This window comes from Crocuta crocuta, unplaced genomic scaffold (genome assembly GCF_008692635.1).
Source record: "Crocuta crocuta isolate KB4526 unplaced genomic scaffold, BGI_CrCroc_1.0 scaffold17, whole genome shotgun sequence".
Lineage (NCBI taxonomy): Eukaryota > Metazoa > Chordata > Mammalia > Carnivora > Hyaenidae > Crocuta > Crocuta crocuta.
In genome coordinates, this window is record NW_027532041.1 from 2,089,777 (window position 1) to 2,115,758 (window position 25,982).

Here is a 25,982-nt window from a genome sequence, read left to right on the forward strand (position 1 = left end):
ACAGGGAGGAGAGCGAGGGGGCGGAGTCAAGGTGGGTGTGGGGGGTAGGTGGGCTTCTCCGCGCGGGGCGCCTCGCCTGCCCTAGCGGATCTGCGACTCGAGCTGAAGGAGAGGGCTCTAAGGGACCAGAGAGGTCACGGAAAGTGCCCCAAAACCGCGTCCAGCATTCACACCGCAGGGGAAAAGATACGTTGTATTTTACATGTAGGCTTTTTTCGAAGAGCATTTGCTGAAAACGGATGTTGCTGTGATGCAACAACGGCAAAGGCGCAAAGTAGTGCGCTTTGAAAGCGGTTGTCTCTAGACAAGTATTTCTCTCTCGGTCGATTCCCGACAGGAAATGTAAAATCCCACATCCACAAACCTTAGAGGTCAGAGATTAAGGGACTGTGGATAGGTAGACTGCCATCCTCACATCTCTGTTGCTTTACCTCACACGCTTCCTGAGATGCCAGGAGCATTATAATTGTGCAATGTTTGAATTTTGCACTAGAGGAAATTTCAAAATGCGAAATACAGAAAAACTGCTCTTTGATAGATATAATCTCTGACTTGACTGCAGAGAGGGAGAACCTGCTTATTTGCAATGCCTGAAATGCCTACAATTTGAAAGTTTATTTTAAAATACTGGCCTACACCTGCCAATTGGCCTTGAAACAATTCTAATGAGTGCAGGGCCAATGACTGCGAAATAACAAACATGTTTCACTTCCATTACTAAGGCACATACCGGCTAATACAAAGGTGGTATTGAAACATGCAGTAACATATTTTACTAAACCCGGAGTTTAAATCTTAATTTCAAAAAGACCATTTACCCCCTAAATGTTCAAGGGTTCTTCTTAATGCAATTTCAAAAAAAATGATTACCCAAATCAACCAGTTAAATATAAAAAGTCATTCCAAATATTGTGATGCCAGCACTATAATATACTGCATAAATGTGCACATACACAATTTTTCTTTCATACTCCACTTACAATGCAACATGGCTGTTTTCTTAAATTTGTATTCCCTTAACATTCTAGAATCTATTAAGCAGTTTCCTTTTTACAAAGATTCAACATTAACTTGAAATTCTTATGTCCAATAATAATTTGTGCATGAATAATTTGTGCATTTATAGGTATATGAAGCTGCTAAGTGAAAGGACATTACCTGGTAATTTGACAGGAAAAGAGTCCACAGACAGTCTGTAAACCAATTAAACATAAACATCTGATGCACATTTTCTACTGAAAGAAAAGCAAGGGAAAGAAGAGAAAGGAAAACTTTTAAGGTTCCCAAATCTACAAACAATTTTTACCATTAACTGTACTGTACAGTATTTTCATTTTATTTTTTTAGAATACTTATATAAAAGTGTTTTTCAGGATTCTTTGGGGGGAATAAATATTTTAGCACAGGTATATAGAATTACCCTACTGAATTACCTTAGTCCTCTGGACTCAAAAGCCATTTTTTGAAGAATCCGTTTGTGTTTATATAGTTTTCACGTTTGTGTTTATATAGTTTTCACGAGAGATGCTTGATGGGGAAACAGCTGAAGGCAAAGAACAATTGATGTGCATACACCTAAGGTGGGTAAAGACAGAATAAGGTGCCTAGAGGTAGAAACTCAGGCTTTACACTACCATGCGGATAAAGGAGTATTTTCCATTTAAATACCAAAGTTAATAGATGAAATTTAGCTGGTTCACAAAAAGAAAAATTTTAAAAAGTATTGTCAAAATGCAAGGTACAGGAACAACTTGCCTGCTTAAGTCCATTTAGTCTTTGATTCTTAAGTTGAACCTCAACAAAAAAATCCCAATTGTGATTAAAAAGCTGGGGATCATGGTCCCTTACACTACTGAATAAACTCTGAAATTGTCAAGAAAACCCCACTGGGACATATTTGAATGGATAGCCCCTGTTGTTGATAAATGACTTTTAAGTTTATTAATATTGTGTATCAGTTTTACTAATTATAAATGGCATTATCGTTTAGGGGGGACATTCCCTCTACCTATTTCTCCTTCCCTTTTTAAAAAAAATGTGAGTTCAGTGATTTTTTTTAGGTTCAGATATTCTAAAGATAAAGAGAAATAGCTCCAACACTGTAAGTCATTTCTAACACATTACTACTGAATTCAGCATTATTTTACTCCCATGTTATTCTTCTATCTTTCAACATTTTAGGAACCATCTTGAGGAGCAAAGTCTTTCTCAAAAACTCTTGCTTACCTCTTCAGTATCAAATATGCAAAAATTAACTTTTCATTAGCCACAGAATCTTAGTGTCTTCAAGTCAATTTCTACCCTGTTCAGGTAGGAATCTCTCATTAGGTTTCCCTATGACCAGGCTTTTCTGCCTATGCTAAAACACCTCCAATGACTGATGAAGAGACTGCTCTTTTCAGAAAAAGCTCTATGTTTGGAACATTCTTCTTTTTATTAAACCAGAATCTATCCCCTAGTTACTTCCATCCATTTCCCTGACTTTTTCAGAACTTTGCATTAATTCAACAAATGTTTTCTTTGTGTTTAAGTGCAAACAATCAATATTTATATTTGGGATAACAAAATATAAGTCTTTAATGCCTTCTGATACTAGAAAAGCTAAAAACAAGACATGACAAGAGTTAATATGAGAAAATTCACCAATACCTATGAACTGTTAAAATCATTAGTTTGTTTTGAAGTATGTATTAACGTGATATCCAAAATGATAGTTCTGTTAAATTATGTAGTAAAATGTTTAAAGTTTAAACTAAAAAGTGTGGTTAATTCCAATTTTATGTGAGGTTTGTGGCTAATGTCCTAAAACAAAAAAAATCTCTATACAAAGCCTGAATAAATGCCTCTTTAGCTCCCATTCCCCACCTAAAGGCTTCCTTATTTTCAGGCAAACTAACATGAACTTTCACCACATTGAAGCTTCTCAAAACTGTTTTTATATTGGGAAATGATTTTTAAGCAATTTACTGAATACTCCCAATAAAAAGTTATTAAACATTTTTTATAGAGGGTATAATACACATACATACATACACAACACACACACACACACACACACACACACACACACACGAACCCTTCAGTTACTATTCTCCTTTAACAAAAGCATTTTAAGGTCACAATTTTACTTCAACCAGTACCTTAAAGTAACCAATAAATAAACAACTCTGGCAATTTACATATACCTAAGAAATATAACCTTTTATTCAGTACCAATACCTGATGCAAATGTAAGTACTATATGCCTACACTACATAAAATGTTATGCAACTCCGCTACCTCTCAAAATGCTCCAAGAAAATATCTGTAACAATTTAATCTAGGGCTGTTTGAATGAAACATGAATGCTGTGCATTCAAAACCCTAACAACAAATTCTCTACCGAACAATTTTCAGAGTCCATGAGTCCCTTTTGAGATTATGTGGTGAACTATTTACTAAAATTTTTATGTAAAAGTGACAACCTACATATTATGTGAAGGTAAAAATTTATGGATTGCTACTAATTTGGTTGAAAATACCTAAATATCAAAAAACTTAAAAATGACATTTTAGATGAATTTAGAGTTTACCTTTAGTTGGCAGAATGCAAGTTACAAAGCAGTAATGCATTACATTCGGAAACCCCACAGCTATGCAAAAATCAGCATCATCTTTTTGTTAGTTTGGTTTTTATTATTAAACCCATCCCCAAACACTTACATAGCCTTTTGGTTCTTCAAAGGACAGACTTGGTTTTTTTCATAGTTTTTACATAAAGAGTTTTATCGAGCGGCCCCATTTTATCTTATTATCACAAACTTTTTTTTTTTTTTTTTTTACAGTCCTAATATTGTTGACATGTTATTTTTATCTCACCCAAACTCTGGAAATTATTGGCCCATCATCAGTTCTCAAACACTGGAATATACAGGAAGAGTAATGTATTATTTATATTACTTGAGGGAGTTTGGATTTTCCCTCCCTTAATCTCCAAGTGTGCCCCTGCCTACCAGCATCACATCCGTCTTGTCTGCATTGAACCTCAACCAGTTGGTTCTTAACCACGTCCGAAACTCAGCCAGGCACTGGGAGAATCGAGCCACCACACCATCTGGATCAAAGGAAAGAGAGCTTCAGTAGTAATGAGACCAGAGATGATGACACCGCAAGCTCACCATGTCTCTAGTTCTCAACCTGTCTCTCCTTTTTTAAAAAGATGGCCAAGAATTAGGACAAGGATCCCATGACAATTTTAGGAAAACATTAATGGGCCTTGGGTCGGTCATGCCATTTGTAAAGGAATAAAAGCGACCCAATAAATAGGTCGCCTCATTCCATCCCTGATTCAAGAAGGTTCAAGTCAACTCCGCGTCATCTGGGCTAGCGGCCCCAGTAGACGGGCCAGTCTTAACTGCACAAGCTTTTCTGCAAAATTAAGACTTTTAGCGTTGGAGAAAGCTTTAGGGATAACTGGAGCCCAGAGAGGAGTAGGGACTCGCCCAAGGTCACACAGCAACCGAGGACCAGAGATGGGCTTCCAGCCAGGGATCTTTTCACGAAAAGCTGCAAGAACAAGGCCATTTCAAGGAGGGGGAGGGCATCTGTCCCCAGGGATCTTCCCACCGGGCAGGAGAGCCTTATTCCAGTCTTTCTTCCCTCCCTCATTCCCTCCGAAAAAAGCCGCTTGCCCAGGACCCTGCTCACCACCGGGACTGCAGTGCGAGCAAAAGCCACCCAAGGGACGGCTGGGACCGAACCCGGCTCTACAGGGAAAAAGAGGCGGAGCCACAGGGGGAATGGTAGGCTTAGCCCCACCCCGACCGAATTCGGGAGCATACAGGATAAAGGGGCGGAAGCGAACTGCGCGAGACGAACTCACACCGCAGCGGATTCCCAGCGCGCCTCGGACGCCGGGGAAGATCCGCGCCACCGCCACCGCCAGAGCAAAAGACCGGGCTGGGAGGGGGTACCCGGCAGAGAGCAGCTGCGCATGCGCCTCGGGGAACGACGCACTCAGGGAGGGGAAGCGGGCCGGGCGCGTTCTCTCTCAGCCCCTCCCCGGAAGTTAAGAGTCTTCCGGGTGGTACTCTACTGTGGGGGAGGGGAAGGAGAGAAAGGGGACCGAGGACACTTTAGGAGCCCCTCATCCCAATCAGGACTAGGAGAGGAGAGATGGTTTATGGAGGCTGCACTTACAGCCGCTGCCGCTGCTGCCGCCGCCACCTTCACTGCTGCCGCCACCGCCTGAAGAAGCCCCATCCATCCGCCTGCAGCCGGGGAGACTCAGAACCTGGGAGGGGCCTGGGGCCCGGGCCGCCCGCCTCCTTTTTCTAGTCGTCGTCCGGAGCTTCCTCTTGCTCCACCAACCCTCTGTCCTCCCCTCCGCCTCCGCCCTCCTCCTCGATCTCTAGCCGCCAGCCAACCGCGCGGCCGCTTGTTGAGCCAGGGTTCCTCCGTCTCCATGACGCCCGGCAAACATTCCCGAGACTCAGCCAGAGCCGCTAACGCCGGGGGATAGGGTGCAGGGACTCCAGAAGCAGCCAGGGAAGGGGTGGCCCACCACTCCACAGCCTTTCGCCACCATGCCTATCTCTCCAGTAAACAGCCGCAAGCAGCAGAACCTCTGGTTGTAAGTTCCGGCCTTAAAACCTTAGTCCATCCTCCTGGGTCTCGGAGGGAGCCCTTTTAGATCCAGTCTCTTAGTGCGTCTGGGTTCAGTTCCCCTTCGAAGCTCTCATGCCGCAGTATCTCCTTCCGTGGCCTAGTACAGCCCTTTTGAACCCCCTACTGCTGTGCTTGCTCTGCAGGAAAAGACCTACTTTGTTTAGAACCGCTCCTCCTCCTAACATTCCTGGGGTGGTTTTTCCGGTCTGCCGGGTCAAGCTTGTTGCCCCCATTCAATCCTCAGCTTCAGTGAGCCAGAGGACTGAACTTTACTAATGCTGTGTCGTCCAAGTTCTTCTGCCTCCTCATGCTATCGTGCTTTTAAAACCCTTTCCTGCTACTGTTCTGCCATTTCTGCAACACTTGAACGAGAGGCTGGAGAAGAACACACAGCTCTGTGGGTTTGTTTCGCTTATAACTTCAAATGGTTCTTTAGTGCTGCCCAGCAATTGCACTAAAGTTTCCTGATTCATCCATTCTTCCACACTTCCAGACCACGTTTGTTCTCTCAGACGTTCAACATCTCTCCTTCAGTCTCCTCTAGTTCAGCTCATCTTTCTTTAACAGCAATTGTGGAGAGCTCTTGGAGGAGAACCTTAACATTCTCTCCTGAACATGGTTCTCAGGGTCTTTTTTCCATTCTGTCACACCACCAAACTAGTTTTTGTGAAGATCAGCAATAGGCGTCCATCCAAGTGAATGGCCATTTGAATCACTTCATTTGGTTTCTTGGACACCAAAGAACTAGGACTCCTCCCTAGTTCTCTCCTTGGTTTCTGGCTACTTCTTTTCCAAATTACTTGCTGGTACCTTTTCTTCTTTCCCACATATAAATTTTGGAGTGTTGCTGGAGTCAGTTTTTAAACACCTTTTTTTCCTCTATTGTCTTATGCCTTTAAAAATCACCTATATACAGGGGCGCCTGGGTGGCTCAGTCGGTTAAGTGTAGTGTCCGACTTCAGCTCAGGTCATGATATTGCAGTTCATGAGTTCCAGCCCTGTGTCACGCTCTGTGCTGATAGTTCAGAACCTGGAGACTGCTTCAGGTTCTGTGTCTCCATCTCTCACGACCCCTCCCCTGCTTGCGCGTGCTCTCGCTCTCTCTCAAAAATACATAAACATTAAAAAATTTAAAAATAATCACCTATATACCAATGATTCATAAATTTATATTTATAACCAGCACCTCTTCCTAAAAGCAGACTTTAAAAAACCAACATCTGCACTTAGAAGTAAATAGGCATCTCAAAATTTAAATGCAAAACTAAACTTATTTCCCCCTCTTACTTACTTTGCAGTCTTTGCCATTTCAGTAAATGACAGTTCCCACTCTTCCACTCACTCAGTAAACAACCTTGGAGTTTCCCTTGACTTCTCTAATGCCCCACTCCATCAGCAGATTCTATCATTTCTACATGCAAAATAAATCAAGACTAACTCCCTAATATAAGTCCCTGTCACATTACAGTAATCACCTAAATGGTCTTCTAATACCCCAAACTTAGTAATCACTGTGGCTCTTCCTAAAACCCTCCAGTTTTTCCCATGTGAGTAAAAGCTCACGTCATTACAGAGCCACCAGGTCTCACCTTGGACTCTTACCTTTGGCTCATTGTTCCACAATATCAGGCACATTATTTTCCCATTTTAAGGCTTATGCATTTGCTGTTCTTTGGTATATTGTACCCCTAGATAGCCTCATGACTCACTTATTTCCTTCACATATCACCTTATCAAAAAATCCTCACCATCAGGGAAAGGAAGGGTAAAAAAATAGTTATGGAGAGGGAGGGAGGCAAACCATAAGAGACTCATAAATACTGAGAACAAACCAAGGGTTGATAGAGGTTGGGGGAGAGGGGAAAATGGGTGATGGGCATGGAGGAGGGCACTTGTTGGGATGAGCACGGAGTTTGATAGGGAAACCAACTTGACAATAAACTATATTTTTTAAAAAATCCTTCTCAGGGTGCCTGAATGGCTCAGTCAGTTAAGCGTCTGACTTTTGAGTTTGGCTCAGGTCATGATCTCATGGTTCCTGGGTTTGAACCCCAAGAGGATTGATTCTCTCTCTCTCTCAGTCTCTCTCTCTGCCTCCCTCCCTTGCCCCTCCCCCACTCATGTGCACATTCTCTCTCTCTCTCAAAAAAAAAACCTCAAAACATTTTTTTAATATCCACCCTTCATAAAATAATAATCTTTCTAGTTACCAGCACTTCCAGTTCCTCAACCTTGAGTAAACTTATCCACTTATCCCTACTTGGTATATGATATACTTTTTTATTAGTCTGTCTTCACCCAAATAGTGGTACTCCATGAGCCAGGCGTTTTTGTTTTGTTCACTCCTATTGCCTTGAATGAAGAAGGCATTCAATATTTGCTGACTCAACGAATGAAAAATGTATTTCAGTAATACTGGTTACTGTTCATCCTGTCTCGTTTTTGTTTTTACTTATAGGTATAGGAATCCTAAAGTAAAATTGTGTTGAATTTATGTAAAATTTTTTTAAAAAGTCGTATAACTCTCATAGTAGCTGAGAGGATTAGAAAAATTCTCTTGGGAATTTCTTACATAATTACAAATTCATAGGAGATTACCTGTTAAGGAAGGAATCAGGTGGGAGATAGGAAGTAGTATAATCTTCACTTTTTGAGATAGCCATGTTACCCAGTTAAAGCAAAATTTCACAGACTTTAAAGTTTACAACCATTGGTTTAACCAATAACCAATGTTATTTCTCATCCTTCTCCTTTTAGGACTTAATCCTGATCATGGAAAGGATCTCATAAAACATGTATTTACCAATTTTCCATTTTCTCACTCCAGGTTTTCCTACATTAGATCTTTCCCATTAGCTTAGCAATATGAACAATCTCCCTTCTTGGTAAAAAAAACAACCACTCTTTCTTCAATGCTTTTATCCCACTTCTCTTCCCAGTTCCTCTATTCTACTTTCTTACATGTTCATTCATTTCTTTTTTATTTTTTCTTAGAATTTTCATGCTATCTACTTTTTCTGTTAGAGTCCTTAGCATATATTTTTGAGTTTATTTATTTATTTTGAGAGAGAGGGAGGGAGGGAGAGAATCCCAAGCAGTCTCCATGCTGCAGCATAGAGCCCAAGGTGGGGCTCAATCTCACAAACTGTGAGATCATGACCTAAGCCAAAATCAAGAATTGGACGTTTAACTGACTGAACCACCCAGGTGCCCCTAGAGTCCTTAGCATATTCATCATAATTATTTTAAATCCACATTCTTGACAATTCTGAAATCTCTGCCATTTCTTAGTCTGGCTGTGATGCTTGCTTTGTTTCTTCATACTGTTCTTTGCCCTTGGATATGCTTTGTAATTTTTTGTTGAAAGCTCAGTGTTGCATCACATAATATGAACTGAGGTAAATAAGCCTTTAATGTGAGGTTTTGTATTTATCTGACTAGGAATTGGGCTGTGCAGTAGGTTTATGAGACTTCAGTTTCCTCTGGTATCCTTGTTTTTGTCTCCTGTTTTTTAGGTTTCCCTAGAGACTCCTTCATAGAGTCTGAGCCTTGCATTTCTTCCCATTCCAGACCCGTTATTGTACAGGAGACCTGTTGGTGTGGTGATAAGATGTTGGAAGGAGAGGAAGTGTTCTATAATCCTGTGATTAGTCTTAGTCTTTTAGTGGGCCTTTGTCCCTTCGCTGTGACCTTCATAAGTGTTTCTCAGATTTTTTTTTCCTTATATGGAAAAAGAAGAGGGTCTTGGAGTTGTGTATTTCCCTTCCCGCACATTGGCTAGGTTCTGGTAAAATAGTTTTCTTTGAAAGCAAGGCTTTGTTAAGGAAAACTGAACATTCTGGGTATATTTTAGAATACTTAATACCCTAGCTCCCTGCTGGAATTATTAGGTAGTTTTTCTCTCTCCTCATCCCAAGAGCCTGATGGGTCTCATGGTGGGCCTCTGTGTGAGGCTGGGCCCTCAGGAATTTTTACCTTTCAAATTAGTATACCCTTAGTCTCCAGCAATTATCCTTTAAGTTTTCCTGCCATTTGCTGGCCCCAGTTGCAAAGTTTCTAACTCAGTAAGTTGTGATTCTCTGTTTTCTCCTGCCCAACTTTCAGGCCAGTGGTTTGCCTATGAACTGAATGATGGATCTAAAAGACCTGTTGATTTAAAACAACAAGATTGTTGTTATAAAAACAAGATTGATGACTTTTGTGGTCTCTACATGTTGGACCAGAAACGTCTATGTTCACTTTTCAACGCTTGCAATCTGTTGTCTCCATTTCTGTACAGAAACTATTCAAAGGTTAATAATGAGTTACCAAAAGCTTTCAAAAGTCACCAAATTCAATGCGCTTTCTGAACTTGTACCTTTCTGCAGCATTTGACAATATTGATCTTCTCCTGATCAATATTGATCTTATCCCTGAACTTTATTGGTTCAAAATACCTCTTTTCTGATTTCTTTTACTATCTCCGGTTTCTCCCCTTAACTCTATTACCTTGTTTTTATGCCTTTAGATTTTTATTTTGGGATTCCGTTCATTTATTATCATCATCTCCATGCAAAGATTCCCAAATCTGAATCTCCAGCTTTCACTTCTGTTCCCTTAAAATTCACTTTACTCTTGCATTTTTAACTGATACCAGACGGCTCCATCAAGATATCACTGATATTTCATATGAATATATCTACAATTTAACTTCTTATTGTGTTTTAGAAGTGAAGATTAGTTTAATCATCACCTTAACTCTATGACATAGGTACTATCATTAACCTTAATTTACAAATAAAGAAACAAATAGATTAATAGCCTGTGAATTATTGGATGAGCTTGAGCATTTAAATTGACCTTTGAGTTTTAGTTTTCATACTTGTAAAACATGACTATTAAATATCTTGCAAGTTATTTTAAGAATTGGAGAATATAGATGGAAGTTTTTTGAAATTTAAAATTTAAGCGGTATTGTTATTATCTGTTACTAATTTCCAATCAGTTCTGTATCTGCTATCTTTTAAGGGTGACTGAGATATGTTTTAATCAGGCACGGTAAGACATTTTGACAGGGACATAACTATTATGAGGAGAGAGATTATTTTAAATACTCATGGATCCCTATAAACAGGAGGCACGGCATGCCACATGGGGCCACGTAAGAAAGCACAAGAGCCAGTCGAGGTAGAACAAGAAGAAATATGGGTAAGAACCTGTATTGTGGTTTCTGTGGGAAGAACAGACAAAGCAGAATAAGCAGGTTTACAATGGGCTCATTTAAATAACTTCAGAAGGCTCTGATTTTAGGGACTATATCCAATTGTCTGGTTCCTGTCCCAAGGGTGATGAGGACAGATGGATAGTGGCCCAGAGAATGAGATCTCTAACAGACTGATAAGGGATGTTAAGGGTTTAGGCTCTGAATTGGCTGGTTTAAGAAAAGGTGCTCATAGGTGAGTCCCTTACTGTGTACAGGAATCCATTAGCCTTGGGAGGGCAGTCTCCCTCCAGGGTCAACAAGTTCTTACATGTCAAAGCATCAAGATGCAAAAAATAAAAAGACATGCTTAATATGGTATATGTTGTATTTGTTTTATTTCTACATCTGCCACCCGTGTTAAACCATGATTATTTCTCACTTGGACTATGCCCATAGCATCTTAACTATCTTCTAGTATGTGCTGCATACAGCTGAATTTTTCTGAAGCATAGTTTAAGTCACTTTATTCTACTTAAAAACCTTCAAAGGCACTCTCTTGCTTGTGTAAAAATTTCCAAAGACTTAACCTGGCTATTTTACTTTTACAAAGGTTAACTTTGTTTTCCTTCATGCATTTAATTGAATCATTTAGGACTCCCTATATATACCACATACTTTTCTACCTTCATTGTTCACAAAGATGTTTCCTCAGGATGCATTTTTTATCCTGCTCCAATACCTTTGTCCCCCTTCACCTCCGCCTGCACCAAACACAAACACACATATGTATGCACACCCCAAATATGTCTTTGGAATCCCACTTAAAAATTCAAGGCCTAACTCAGATGTCACTCATAATTTCTCTGTTCACACCTCTCAGTGAAAGTAATCTTAATACAACCCTCATTTCATCTTCTGTGTACTTCTTCTGAGGAAAATATAATTTTGTACTTGCATTATAATCATATATATGTTTTATCTCTTTTACTAGACTATAAGTTCCTTAGGGTCCATATCTGATTCATATTGTATCTTTGCCAGTGTGTAGTACAGGACCTTATGTGTAGTGTTTTATAAATAATTGGAATGAGTGAAAGAAATTTATTTGGTTTAGACTGGAATTACCATCATCCCAAGAATGAAATCCTCCCATTCGCAGCAACGTGGATGGAACTGGAGAGTATTATGCTAAGTGAAATTAGTCAGAGAAAGACACAAATCATATGTTTTTACTCCTATGTGGAACTTGAGAAAGTTAACAGAAGACCATGGGGGAAGGGAAGGGGAAAAAATACAGAGAGGGAGGGAGACAAACCATAAGAAACTCTTAAATACAGAGAACAAACAGGGTTGATGGGGGGAGGGGAAAATGGGTGATGGGCATTGACAAGGGCACTTGTTGGGATGAGCACTGGGTGTTGTATGTAAGCAATGAATCATGGAATCTACCCCCCAAACCAGGAGCACGCTGTATACATTGTATGTTAGCCAACTTAATAATAAATTATACTAAAAAAAAAAAAAACAACTACCATTTTTCCATTAAACTANTACTTTTCCTCTTGTGGTTATTTCATAGTAAGATTTGTGTATATAGCATATGTTTTTAATGTCATTTGCCTCTGTGTACATGGAAGTGATCATCAGGAGTTCTTTCTACAGATACCAATTGAAAGCCTTATATTTTTCAGTTATTGCCCTAGATAATGAAGTTACAGGAGTCAAAACAAATGAGGTTCCTGCTTCAGGAAACTCAAGAATGTGCAATTGTACATGACCACTTGTATCCTGACTCTGTTTTCAGCTGTAGTGGTTACCAAAGTGGTTATCTTCTCTAATTTGCCTCATTTGAAAACATCTATTTTCTAATGTAGTTAGAGATATGCCACAAATTTCTTTTTTTTTTACGTGTTTATTTTTATTTTTGAGAGAAAGAGAAAACACGCATGTGTTTGCAAGCAGGGGAGGTGTGTATAGAGAGAGAGGGGACAGAGGATCCAAAGTAGGATCCACACTGATAGCAGAGAGTCTGATGTGGGGCTTGAACTCACAAACCATGAGACCATGACCTGAGGCAAAGTCAGACACTTAAACCAACTGAGCCACCCAGGTGGCCCTATACCATAAATTTCTAACATAACTGGCTACAGGTACTTTTAATTTCTTTCAAAAAGTAGTGTGTATTTTCTGATTGCCTATCCATCAGGCAGAGTGCTAAGAGCTGGAGCTATAATTGTGGACATGATAAACATGGTTCCTTGCCATAAAACTTAAGAGTGTGGAGATTTGGGGAGGTCACTGATAATGCTCTCATTAGATCTCAATGACTACCTAATTGATAGATGTAACATCATTCACTAAGTCCTTTCGATTGGGGTCCTACAGGGAATAAAAGAAGAACTGGTTTATGAGTAAGGGTGATATTCATTATGCATCTATTCAGTTTGAGATGTCTTCTAGATATTTAGCTAGAGCCACTCAGTAGGCTGGTAAACATCTGAGTATGAAGATTCAATGTTTTGAGTTAGATATAATGATTTATTCAACAATTATTCATTAAGCAGCTACTGTGTGTTGAGAACTACTGTAGGCATTGGGGATATAGCAGGGAACAAAACAGGCCCAAATTTTTACCCTCACGGAACTTAAATTCTATGGAGTGGGGAGACAGCTGATTCATAAGATAGGTAAGTAAAAGATGCATTATGTTGGATAAGTCCTAGGGAGAAAAATAAAGCAAGGGGATATGAAATATTTGAGAGGAGTATTTGACATTTTAGGTAGGGGAGCCAGGGAAGGTCACACTAACAAGGTGGTTTTAAGTAAAGACCGGAAGAAAGGATGCTAAACATGTACATTTATTGGAGAGAGCATTTCAGGTAAAGGGAATAGCAAGGACAAAGGCCCTGATAAGGAAATACACCTGGCAGTATCAAGGATGCCAATGTGACTAGATAGAATATACAAGGGAGAGAATATTGAACATGAAGTCAGGACCCTAACTGGGTGCATGTAGGCCTTTTTAGGTCATAATAAGAACTTGGGCTTTTACTCGGAATGAGATGGTAAACAAATGGAGGGTTGTAAGCAGAGTAGTGTTATTATCTAACTTGTGTTTTAAAGGATCACTCTGGTTGCCATGTGGTGAATGGACTGTAGGGGATTGAGGTTAAGCAAGAAGATGACTTAGCTACTGCAACAATGCAAGAGACATAGGATAGTTATTTGTACCAGGATGGTGGCAACAGGATGATAACAAAATGGTTGGATTTGGGATATATTTTGAAGTTTTTTCACCTGAGCAACTGAAAGAATGGTGTTATCTTTGACAGAAAGGGGAGAAGACTGAAAGAGAAGTAGGTTTGCTGGACAGGGTGAGGGCGAGATTGTCAGAAGCTCAATTTTGGACATGCTGATTTTGAGTCTGAGATGTCAAGTAGGGCGGTGGGTATATAGGTCTAGGGTTCAGAGGATATAGGTACAGTTAGAGATATATATTTGGGAGTCATTATCATATAGATCATTTTTAAATCATGCATTGGATGAGTTCACCTAGGCTATGAGTATAGACAGAAGTAGGAAGAGCCCAAGAGGGATGCTGCGGAAAAAGTAGAAGGAAAACCAGACAAGGAAAGTGTCCTGCAATCCAGATTAAAAAAAAAAAGTCAAAGAACAAAGAAGGAGCAGCATAAATTCTGCTGGAAAGTAAGATGAGAACTTTGGCATTAATATTGTGGAAGTAACTGGACCTTGGTAAGAGGTCTTTTGGTGGAATGATAAGGGCTAAAACCTGACTGGATCAGGTTCAAGAGAGTATAAATGGAGGGAGATTAGAAACAAAAGTATTGGGGTACCTGGGTGAGTCAGTCAGTTGAGTTTTTTACTATTGATTTCAGCCTAGGACATGGTCCCAGGGTTGTGGGATCAAGTCCTATATCAGGCTCTGCACAGAGTATGGAGCCTGCTTACGATTCTCTCTCCTTCTGCCCCTTTCCCCTACTCACACATGCTCTCTCCTCTTAAATAAATGAATACATTAATTAATTAATTAAATACTTTATTAATAAAAAAGAAGCAATAAGTACAGTCATTCATTCTTTCAAAGGAGTTGCTAGAATTAAAGTTAAGATGAATGGATGTTAACTGGAGAGGTAAATGAAGTCAAGAGAAATTTTTTAAGATAGGAGAAGCAATAGCATGTTTACATGCTGAAAGGAATAATCCAATAGAGAGAGAAAAGTTTATGATGTATGAGAGAATTAGTAGAGCAATGTTCTTGAATAGGCAGGAAGAAATGGAATCTAGTACAGGAGTAGAGCAATTTATCTAAGCTGGAATAAAAGGTAATTTGCCCAGAGTAACAAGAGAAAAATAGAGAATGTAGGCATAGATATAAACAGGTGCATAGTTGTGACCATGGCAAAATTTGAAAGTTACCTGATTAGCTCAGTTTTCTCATTTAATAAGCTGAAAGTAAAGACGGGAGAAGAGATGTTGATATTCAAGGAGAGAAGTATAAAATAGTGACCTTAGAAGGTATAGTAAAAAGTGAACCAAAAAAATACAGTATGATTGCTGGCACATTAAGGACGCACTTTAAAGCAACAACCCATAATTTACAATGAGACTTGGCATCATGGTTGGATGTTTTTTCTCCAGCTTCTTTTAGCTGTACAGGTTGAATTAAAACATAGTATATTAAAGAAAATTGGAAGTATAGTAAGGTAAACAGATCAGGAAGTGATTGCCATTGAAAAGATAGTTTATTACTCATAGTTTCTAAGAGGAGAGGGCAGGCAATGCCACAGGGGGCTACATGGGGAAGCAGTAGAGTCAGCCACCAGGCAGAGGGAAAGGGAGGAACTATGGGCCCATCTCTGTTGTGCTTTAGGTGCGAAGGAAGAGGTGAGATATGGTGAGCAGGCTTAAGATGGATTAGTTCGAATAGTTTCAGTGGGTTCTGGAACCTAGGGGCCATCCCAAGTTGTCTGGTACTTGGCTATAAGGTGATTAGGGAAGGTATAGAGTGGTCCAGAGTGTGAGAGGCTGATAAGAGAGGTGGATGGGGATAGGCTGGTTTGCATTGGAAAATTGTGCCCCTGGGAGAGGAGGGGGTGACCAGGGGTGGGAAACCAAGGCACAGTAACTTGAGCATATCAGTTGGTCCAGATCAAGACATATTGGGCCTATACGTGCATGGCAAATGGTAAAGCATCAAGTTTACAGAAGCTAGAAACATGGTTGATACGCAGGTGCAGGCTCAATGTAAGAAGATCATTGGAATGGATCAAAGTTTTGGTTTTGCCAAGCAAATACTGTGAATTTAAAAAAGGAAAAGGAAGATGAGAATGTAAGTAAAGATGCTTATACAGGCATCCCTCATTTTATTGCACTTCACTGCATGGCACTCTGTTGACACTGGGTACTTTACAGATGGAAGGTTTGTGGCAATCCTGTGTTGAGCTAGTCTATTGGCACCATTTTTCAAACAGCATTTGCTCAATTTGTGGCTCTGTGTCACATGTTGGTAATTCTTACAATATTTCAAACTTTTTTATTATATTTTTTATCATGAACCGTATCAGTGATTATGACTCACTGAAAGCTCAGATGATAACGTTTTTCAGCAATGAAGTATTTTTTTTTAATATTTTTATTTATTTCTAGGAGAGAGAGAGAGAGTGAGCAGGGGAGGGTCAGAGAGAGAGGGAGCCACAGACTGAAACAGGCTTCAGGCTCCGAGCTGGCAGTCAGCACAGAGCCCGACGCGGTGCTCGAACCCACAAACCGCGAGATCATGACCTAAGCGAAAGTCGGACGCTTAACCGACTAAGCCACCCAGGCGCCCCAATGAAGTATTTTTTTTAAATTTTTTAATGTTTATTTTTGAGAGAGAGAGAGAGACAGAGTGTGAGCGGGGTAGGGGTAGAGAGAGAGGGAGACACAGGATCTGAAGTACACTCCAGGCTCTGAGCTGTCAGCACAGAGCCTGAAGTGGGGCTCGAACTCATGAATCATGAGATCGTGACCAGAGCCAAAGTTGGAAGCTTAAACACCTGAGCCACTCAGCTGCCCCTGCAATAAAGTACTTTTTTTTTTCTAGGCGAGAGAGAGAGAGAGAGAGACAGCGTGAGCAGGGGAGGGTCAGAGAGAGAGGGAGATACAGACTCTGAAACAGGCTCCAGGCTCTGAGCTGGCAGTCAGCACAAAGCCCGACGGGGGGCTCGAACCCACGAACCGCGAAATCATGACCTAAGGGAAAGTCGGAAGCTTAACCGACTAAGCCACCCAGGCGCCCCATAAAGTACTTTTTAATTAAGGTTTGTAATTGTGTTTTTAGACATATTGGTATTGCACATTTCATAGACTATAGTGTAAACATAACTTTTATATGCACTGGGAAACCAAAAAAAAAAAAATCATTTTACTCACTTTATTGTGATACTTGCTTTATTGTGGTAGCCTGGAACTGAACCTGCAATATCTCCGAGGTATGCCTATAATTAACTCTGGATTATATTTATTATCTTTGAGCTCAGGAGAGAAGAGATTGCATGAGAGGGATAGGGAAGGGAGGAAGGAAACATGGTAGATAGAATCAAGGGCTTGAAGGTGACAATGGATTTGAAGGGAGCTGAATAGAGTTGTTTGAATTGGAGTATTCAGAGCGTGTATAAGCTGGAAAAATAGGAAGTGATAGTTGACCCTTTTTGTACATATGTTCAGATTGTTTTCACGTTTCTAAATGAAAGTCTGCTTTTTTATTGTTGGTTAATTTTCCTTCAGTCATGAATCCTTCATATTATGTTTTTTCTTGATATAGGAGCACTATTGAACAGCCAAAGAAGTCTATTAGCTTTATCAGCACAGCAAAAAAAACCCAAATAAAAGGATATAGTGGTTTAAACCAAAGCAGAATGGCTATGTCAAAAACCATGATAATTGGACCTGATGTAAAGGCAGAAAAAATGAATATTTCCACCTCAAAGACAGTCATACAGGTAATATTCTTTAGAATTCTGAGTTTATTTGAAGGTGGCACCATAATGAACTTGATTGAAATGTTAAAAGTAGAAAATATGCTGCTTTGAAATAATGAACTCGCTTCTAATGTTGACACATTGATTTTGTTAGAGTCTTTGACACATGACATATCTTACAGTGTAATATTGGCTGTTGGTTTCTATAATTCATTACTAGTAATAGGAACATTAGAGTGGAGTGAGGAAAGTCTACTCATGACCTTAAGAACTAGTTGATTATAATATTAATAATAGCTAACCTAGCTATAATTTAAATAGTAAAGCTAATATCCATTCTTTTTTATAATGTACTCTACCAAATATAAAATAAATAATCACAAATTGGTTATCTCATTAGAAAATGTTTAACTAAGGGGCACCTGGGTGGCTCAGTCGGTTAAGCGTAGGACTTCAGCTCAGGTCATGATCTCATGTTTCATGAGTTTGAGCCCCACGCGGGGCTCTGCTGACATCTCAGAGCCTTCCTTTGGATCCCGTGTCTCCCTCTCTCTCTCTACCCCTCCCCTGCTCATGTCCTCTCTGTCTGACTGTCTGTCTGTCTGTCTCTCTCTCTCAAAAATGAGTAAATGTTAAAAAGAAAATTTAAAAAGAAGACAACACTTAACAAAGAATTAAATTTTTGAAACTTTTAATCTAAGTATAATATATATACAGAAAAGTATGTAATATATAAATCTGAATGGGCTAGGCAATGATTTTTTTAGATATGACCCAAAAAACACAGTCCATTAAACATAAAATTGGTAAATTGGACTCCATCAAAATTAAAGGCTCTGGTCTTTGAAAGACTACTAAAAAGATGGAAAAGTTATTTATAAAGCAAATATCTGATAAAGTATTTGTAACCAAAATATATAAATAATTTTCAAAACAATATTAAGACAACCTAATTTTTGGGGCACCTGGGTGGCTCAGCCCGTTGAGTGTCCGACTTCAGCTCAGATCATGATCTCACGGTTCGTGGGTTTGAGCCCCGCATCAGGCTCTATGCTGACAGCTAGCTCAGAGCCTGGAGCCTGCTTCGGATTCTCTGTCCCCCTTCTCTCTCTGACCCTTCCCTGCTCAAGCTGTCTCTCTCTCTCAGAAATAAATAAAACATTTAAAAAAATAAATTAAAAAAAAGACAACCTAATTTTTAAAATGAGCAAAACACTTGAGCAAATACTTCTATAAAGTACATATACAGAGAGCAAATGAGCACATCAAATGATGATCAGCATTAGTCATTAGGGAAATGCAAATTGAAACCATGAGATACTGCTGTACACCTATTAGAATGGCTAAAATTAAACACATGCTACAGTATAGATGATCCTTGAAGATATTTATGTTAATTGAAGTAAGCTAGTCACAAAAGGGCAAATACTGTATGATTCCTCTTGTATGAGATATCTAGAGTAGTCCAATTCAGAGACAGAAAGTAGAATGATAAGGCTACTGCGAGGAGCATTTTGCAGTGAGAACAAGTATCAATCATTGACTTCAGAAAATAGTCTCTGAAAGCCATCCAATCTATAGTACTTTGTTATAACAGCCTGAATTGACTAAGATAATTACTATATATACTATATATGCATTTCTACACATTAATATCCAGTGCTCTGAAAGAGAAGTTAAGAAAACAATCTTACAATTACATCTAAAAAAATAAAATATCTAGAAGTAGGGGCACCTGGGTGGCTTAGTCAGCTAAGTATCCGACTTCAGCTCAGGTCATGATCTCACAGTTCATGGGTTTGAGCCTTGCTTTGGGCTCTATGCTGACAGCTCAGAGTCTGGAGCCTGCTCAGATTCTGTCTTGTTCTGCCTCTCCTCCGCTTATGCTTTGTCTCTCTTTGTCCCTCTCAAAAATAAATAAACATTACAATAATTTTTTTAAAAAACCTAGAAATAAATTTAATAGAGTCAAAAGATCTGTATATTGAGCACGATAAGACATTGATGAAAAAAATTGTAAGAGAAACAAATACATGGAAAAATATTCCATGTTTATTAATTGGAAGAATCAATATTGTTAACATGTCCATACTATCCAAAACAATCCACAGATTCAGTACAATTGCTATCAATTGTATCAAATTTCAATGGCATTTTTCACACAATAGAATAATCTTAAATTTTGTATGGAACAACAAAGACCCTAAATAGCTAAAGCAATGTTGGAAAAGAATAAAGCTGGAGCCATCACCCTCTCTGATTTCAAAGTATATTACAGAGCTATAGTAATTAAAACTGTATGGTATTTGCACATGAACATGTAGGTCAAAAACAGATACATAGATCAATGGACCTGAATAGAGAGCGCAGAAATAAACTCACACATATACAATCAATTAACTTACAACGAAAGAGCAAAGTATACATTGGGGAAAAAACAGTATCTTCAATAAACAGAGTTAGGAAAACTGGAAAGCTAGAATTAATCTGGACCACCATTTACACCACACACAAAAATTAACTCGAATTAAAAACTTGAATATAAGACCTATATTTCTGTATGTATTAAATTTCATAATTGAAAAGGTTAAGAATTAGGCAAAACAAACAGAAATATGTAAAAATTGGGACATATTTATTAACAAAATGTTGAATGAATAATAATGATTTTTAAAGCTTATACATAAAAATTGAGTATACAAAAATATTAACAGACTGGATGAATTCTCTACCTTTCTGAATTTCCTTGAAATTAATATATATTATTTATATGCAGGTAAAAACATGAATAAGACTGTTTTGAAATGTAGGCCTAGTTAAGAAACCTTTTAAGCATAAAATCTTTTATTCAACTGTTCATGCTTATTTCAACCTAGAAACATTATGCTTATTTTTTTCTACCACTTTTTTTTCTGTTTTCTAGGGCCTATTTATTCAGAAACCACCTTTTTTTTTTTTTACTTATTTCATTTTAAATAATGATTTTCTACAGGTAATTAATGAACAGGGAGTTGATGTCACTCCCCGACCTCTTTACCATCCAGACCCACATACGGGTACAGCAAAGCCGAATAAACTACTGACATCACAAGAAGGATCATTTCCATCAGAACTTATATCTTCTTATAGCCTTTATCAGAATACATTAAATCCTAGTATGTTAGGGCACTTTACAAGGTAGAGTATACTATTCTACTATTCTTATGTATATCGTATGTGCTGTCTTTTCATTTAAGTTGTATATATGTAACTTAGATGTCAGTTGTCTTCATTCTCTCAACTGCACTTTGTGTTAGTGTGCCATCTCTGTGTTCCCCACATGTTTTACTTAGAGGTAGATCTTTGTAAGTCTCAAGAGTTCTCCAACACTCACACCAAACATTTGTGAGAAAATATATGGGTTTTACACAAGTTTTCTTGAGGAACCAAAAGATGGGGCTAATCACATACCCACAGACATATTTCTTCTGTTTCTTTTATGCTAGAATTTACAGGAAGAAGTAGCTCTACTCCCACCCAGTCTTCCATATAAATCCCTGTTCTCCTACGGTTTGATTTATCTTTTGTTTTATAATATTTTTGTAAATGAAATGTTATGCATGTTTTATGTAGACACTTTATGTAAGTGAAGTGAAATTTTATTAATGTTTATAGTAGAGAAGTTGAGAATCATTGCAATAATTAAACAGTATGTCCTAAAATAGTATAAAGATTACAGGGAAATATTTGAGTGTGTAATTTTCCATTTTGACCAATTAAAAGTTCCAGAAGTTCACTAAGCACATTTTAGGAGAAAACATGCTATTTTAGAGTCTGCCTCTAAATTTGCATACAGTAGCCACAGAAATGCTCTGTAAAACAAAGAATATTCCAGTAAACTGTACCTACCCTTTTTGAAAAAATTTATTTATTTGTTTTTGAGAGAGAAAGCACAAGTAGGGGAAGAGCACAGAGAGAGACACAGACACACAGAATCTGAAGCAGACTCTAGACTCCAGGCTGCTAGCACAGAGCCAAATGTGGGGCTCAAACCCACGAACTGTGAGATGATGACCTGAGCCAAAGTTAGATGCTTAACCAACTGTGCCACCCAGGCGCCCCCACTGTACCTAACTTCTTGAGGACAGTTGTACCTATAAGTATAAAGGGGGGGAAGTATATAATATGAAATTATGTTGTTTATATATTTAAAGAAATTATTTTTGTATTCTTCAATGTATTGCTTTTCCAACCAGTACATAGATTTTCTCTTAATTAAATCTTCACAGGGCCTTTATAAAATTGAATAAACCACATTTAAGATGAGATTTGAGTGACAAGCAGAAAATTGGTGAAAAATGAAAGGAGTATTCTAGGCTGAGACTCTAAAGTAAGAGAATGCCAAATGATTGAGGAAGTTAAAAGAGAGGGTAGGGTGGGGGGGGGCAGTGTGATAAATGAAAATGGAGAGACTAGATAGGTAGGCAATAGATTAGCTTTTTATTCTAAATATATTGGGAATCCACCAGAGGATTTTGGACATAGGTTTGACATGTTTTATCCCTAAAATATATTTATAATGACTTTTTAAAAATAATGACTTTTTACTTGAGGAACATTACAAATCAGCTTGATGTTTAAAGTAGTTTATTTCTATCAATTTTTCTTATATGAGTATAGGGTATTTGATTTCTCAGTATGATACTGTTTTTGTTCATGTATTTCATTACTCATAAGAACATCTAAATAAATGAATAATGTTGTTTTTCATGATTAAAGGTCAGTTTTAGGAAGCAGTACAGTTTCTCAGTCAAGTATATCTACTACTGAATCAATAGCAGAAGACCTAGAAGAACCATCCTATAAACGTGAAAAATTGACTAGTTTTACAGGTAATGAAAAAATGACCATTTATTTCAGTAACAGTCCCTTATTTCTGATGCTTATTATTTGTCAGATACTTGAGATAAAAGAACTATGGTAATGATTTCTAAATGCTGGCCAGAGGGGTAGCTACATGAGAATGATCAGGGTAGTATTAATGTTCCCAAGGTGAGTCTCTTGCAACACCAGCCTCAGGAATCACAGGCTTTGTTTTAGAAGTGCTTTGCTTCTAGAAAATGTGATATATATATATATTATATATATAATATATATATAATTTTATAATATTTTATATTTATATATATATTTTATAATTTTATTATATATAATACATATATACTGTATATATATAAATATGGAATTTTACTCAGCAATCAAAAAGAATGAATCTTGCCATTGGCAACTACGTGGATATAACTAGAGGGTATTATGCTAAGTGAAATTAGTCAGAGAAAGACAACTATCATATGGCTTCACTCATATGAGGACTTTAAGATACAAAACAGGTAAGCAAAAGGAAAGGGAAGCACAAATAGTATAAAAACAGGGAGGGGGACAAAACAAGAGACTCTGAAATATGGAGAACAAGCAGAGCATTGCTGGAGGGATTGTGGGAGAGAAGATGGGCTAAATGGGTAAGGGGCATTAAGGAATCTACTCTTGAAATCAATGTTACACTATATGCTAACTAACTTGGATGTAAATTTTTAAAAAATTAATTAAAAAAAAAAAAAGAAGTGCTTTCCTTCTGGGGCACCTGCATGGCTCAGGTGTTTAAGCTTCCAACTTTGGCTCAGGTCATGATCTCACAGTTCAAGAGTTCAAGCCCCATGTCAGGCTCTGTGCTGACAACTCAGAGCCTGGAGCCTGCTTCAGATTCTGCAGCTCCCTCTTTGCCCCTCCCCTGCTTGAGCTCTCTCTCTCTCTCTCTCTCTCTCTCAAAGATAAATAAACATTAAAAAATATTTTTAGAAGCGCTCTGCTTCTAACTCAGTAGACAAGTCATTCTGTTACACTGTGATCAGTGCTGTAATAGGACATATGCAGAATATGATGGGAGCACTTTGAAAGGAAAGATTAATACCTTTGAGGGAGAAAAAAAAGAATTCACAGAGAAAATTATTGACTTTTGAATTGAGGGGTTTTTTTAAGTGTTTTATTTATTTCTGAGAGAGAGAGAGACTGTGTGAGCAGGGGCGGGTCAGAGAGAGAGAGAGACACAAAATCCAGAACAGGCTCCAGGCTCTGAGCTGGATGTCAGCACAGAGCCCGACACAGAGCTCAAACCTACGAACCATGAGATCATGAACTGAGCCAAAGTCGGACGCGTAACTGACTGGGCCACCCAGGTGCCCTATGAATTGAGTTTTTAAAGATGGTTAGTAATTTGTCAGAAGAACAAATAGGAGTGACTCCTTTGAAGCAGAACATAAAACATGAGGTAAAGGATTATGAAAGTAAAAGTAATAAAATGGGGAAATAATGGATGATCAAAAATGCTGGATGAAATGGGTACCTACTTGAGCAATGTTTGCCTTGGACTGCAGTAAGGATGTCTCTTCCTCTGAGATGATAATGAAGGATTAATGAAAATATTCATAAGGTTGGAAAAGTGCTTCATAGACCCTTTGGTGTTAAGAAATGTAACAGAAATACTTCTGACAACAAGTAATACCCAGCTACCATTAGCTTAAATAATCACTAATTTAATTCACATTAAAAGAACTTAAAAGGTAGAGAGCTTTTGGATCGGTTCTTGTAGCTTAACTGTTAGACTCTGGATTGATGGCTCTGCTATTCCCTTTCCTTAAGTCTTTTCTTCTTCCTTCTTACTTCATGGTTTCAAAATATCTGTCCCAGATCTGGGTATTATATTCACATTAAAAGCAGAAAGAAGGAGAAAGACAGTAGCTTCCATCATATCACTTTTATTTATCAGGAAAATAAAAGTTTTCCCAGGAGCCTTCTTCTTTCCTATATATTTCTGCTGTTATCTCATTGGCCAGAACTCTGTCACATGGTGACCCCTAGCTTCAAGAGAGGCTAAGAAATCTAAACATCTTTTCTGAATGGAAAGAGGCAAGGGAAGGGAGAAAGCCTTAGTAATGAAAACTTGGCAATCAGCAGTGTCTGCTGCAGGAGGGAAGATCATCCTCTCAGAGATAGACAAGGAGCATCAGATTATTACTGTAATCTTCCTCAGCCTCAGAGGGATTGAATCCCTCTGAAGGGATTGAATACATCTCACAATATAATCTGTTCTTTGACTACAAAAGGCACCTGCAATGTATGACCCATCATGATATTTTGGTAAAATAATAATTAAATTAGCAATTAGTAAATGATTTATATTAAGTCATGTATTTTAGATTTACGAGTTGTGAGGGCAACGCCTGGAAAACTTGTAACCAAAGAAGACCTAGAAAAGACTATAGAGATAATACTCACAGAGACAGAAACACTGACCTTTTTTGACCTACCAACAGTCGTGATTTCTATAGAATCTGAAGAAGCTGAGAAAGTAAGGTATGTATGGCTCAATTGTCTATATTGCTTCTGTAATTTAAATGCTAAGTCATAGGTTCCTATCCTTGTTTCTGTTTTGGGGAATTCCTGGGTAAATACTGATGGCATATATGCTTGGTGAAGTTATATATAAAGTTATATATGTGCCCTGTGAAATGATATGAAAAGTATTTATAGCTTTTTTTTTTTGAAAACTATTTATGTCATAAGGACTTTTTTCTAGAGGAAGAACCCATAGGTTTATCATATTCTGTAAAAAGTGGGTAAACTACTAAGGCAAATAATAAAATAAATAAAGGAAGATTCAAAGGTTTTAATGATATTTTTTATGCATATATAAGTTATTTCGAGTTTAAAGAGAAAGGACTGGGGCCCCTGGGTGGCTCAGTAGGTTAAGCAATTGACTCTTGATTTTGGCTCAGGCCATAATCTCACGGTTTCTGGGATCAAGCCCCACATGGAGCTCTGCACTGACAGTGTGATGCCTGCTTGGGATTCTGTCTCCCTCTCTCTCTGTCCCTCCCCCAGTCATGCTCTCTCTTCCTCTCTCTCTGCCTCCCTCAAAATAAATAAAAGATTTTATAAAAATGAAAGGCCTGACATTTTTTTGGTTACTTTTTTTCTTAAATAGTTTATTGTCAAGTTGGCTTCCATATAACACCCAGTGCTCATCCCCGCAAGTGCCCTCCTCCATGCCCGTCACCCCCCTTCCCCTCTCTCCCACCCCAATTAGCCCTCAGTTTATCCTCAGCATTCAAGAGTCTCTCATGGTTTGCTTTCCTCCC

At 38.4% G+C, this 25,982-nt stretch overlaps 2 protein-coding genes across 12 annotated transcripts in view; one reads left to right on the forward strand and one right to left on the reverse strand.

The window, feature by feature from the left end:
- MIER1 (MIER1 transcriptional regulator) overlaps window positions 1-5,290 on the reverse strand; it is a 59,426-nt gene extending 54,136 nt beyond the window's left edge. For 3 of the 11 annotated variants that reach the window (XM_077776306.1, XM_077776304.1, XM_077776301.1), the window contains exons 1-3: window positions 4,862-4,947; window positions 3,993-4,093; window positions 1,159-1,235 (exon numbers count right to left, since the gene is read on the reverse strand). In XM_077776306.1, the coding sequence (XP_077632432.1) occupies window positions 1,159-1,218 (60 nt within the window). In that variant the 5' untranslated portion in view covers window positions 1,219-1,235; window positions 3,993-4,093; window positions 4,862-4,947. Of the gene's footprint in view, window positions 1-1,158; window positions 1,236-3,992; window positions 4,094-4,857; window positions 4,948-5,178 lie in introns of those variants that run through there. The other 8 variants (XM_077776309.1, XM_077776302.1, XM_077776303.1 and 5 more) reach the window with 8 other exon arrangements.
- Window positions 5,291-5,475: 185 nt separating this feature from the next.
- The window catches only part of DNAI4 (dynein axonemal intermediate chain 4), an 83,599-nt gene continuing 63,092 nt past the window's right edge, over window positions 5,476-25,982 (forward strand). The window contains exons 1-5 of the mRNA XM_077776343.1: window positions 5,476-5,611; window positions 17,652-17,829; window positions 20,801-20,985; window positions 22,567-22,679; window positions 25,041-25,197. Coding sequence (XP_077632469.1) covers window positions 5,565-5,611; window positions 17,652-17,829; window positions 20,801-20,985; window positions 22,567-22,679; window positions 25,041-25,197 — 680 coding nt within the window. The 5' untranslated portion in view covers window positions 5,476-5,564. The remainder of the gene's footprint in view (window positions 5,612-17,651; window positions 17,830-20,800; window positions 20,986-22,566; window positions 22,680-25,040; window positions 25,198-25,982) is intronic.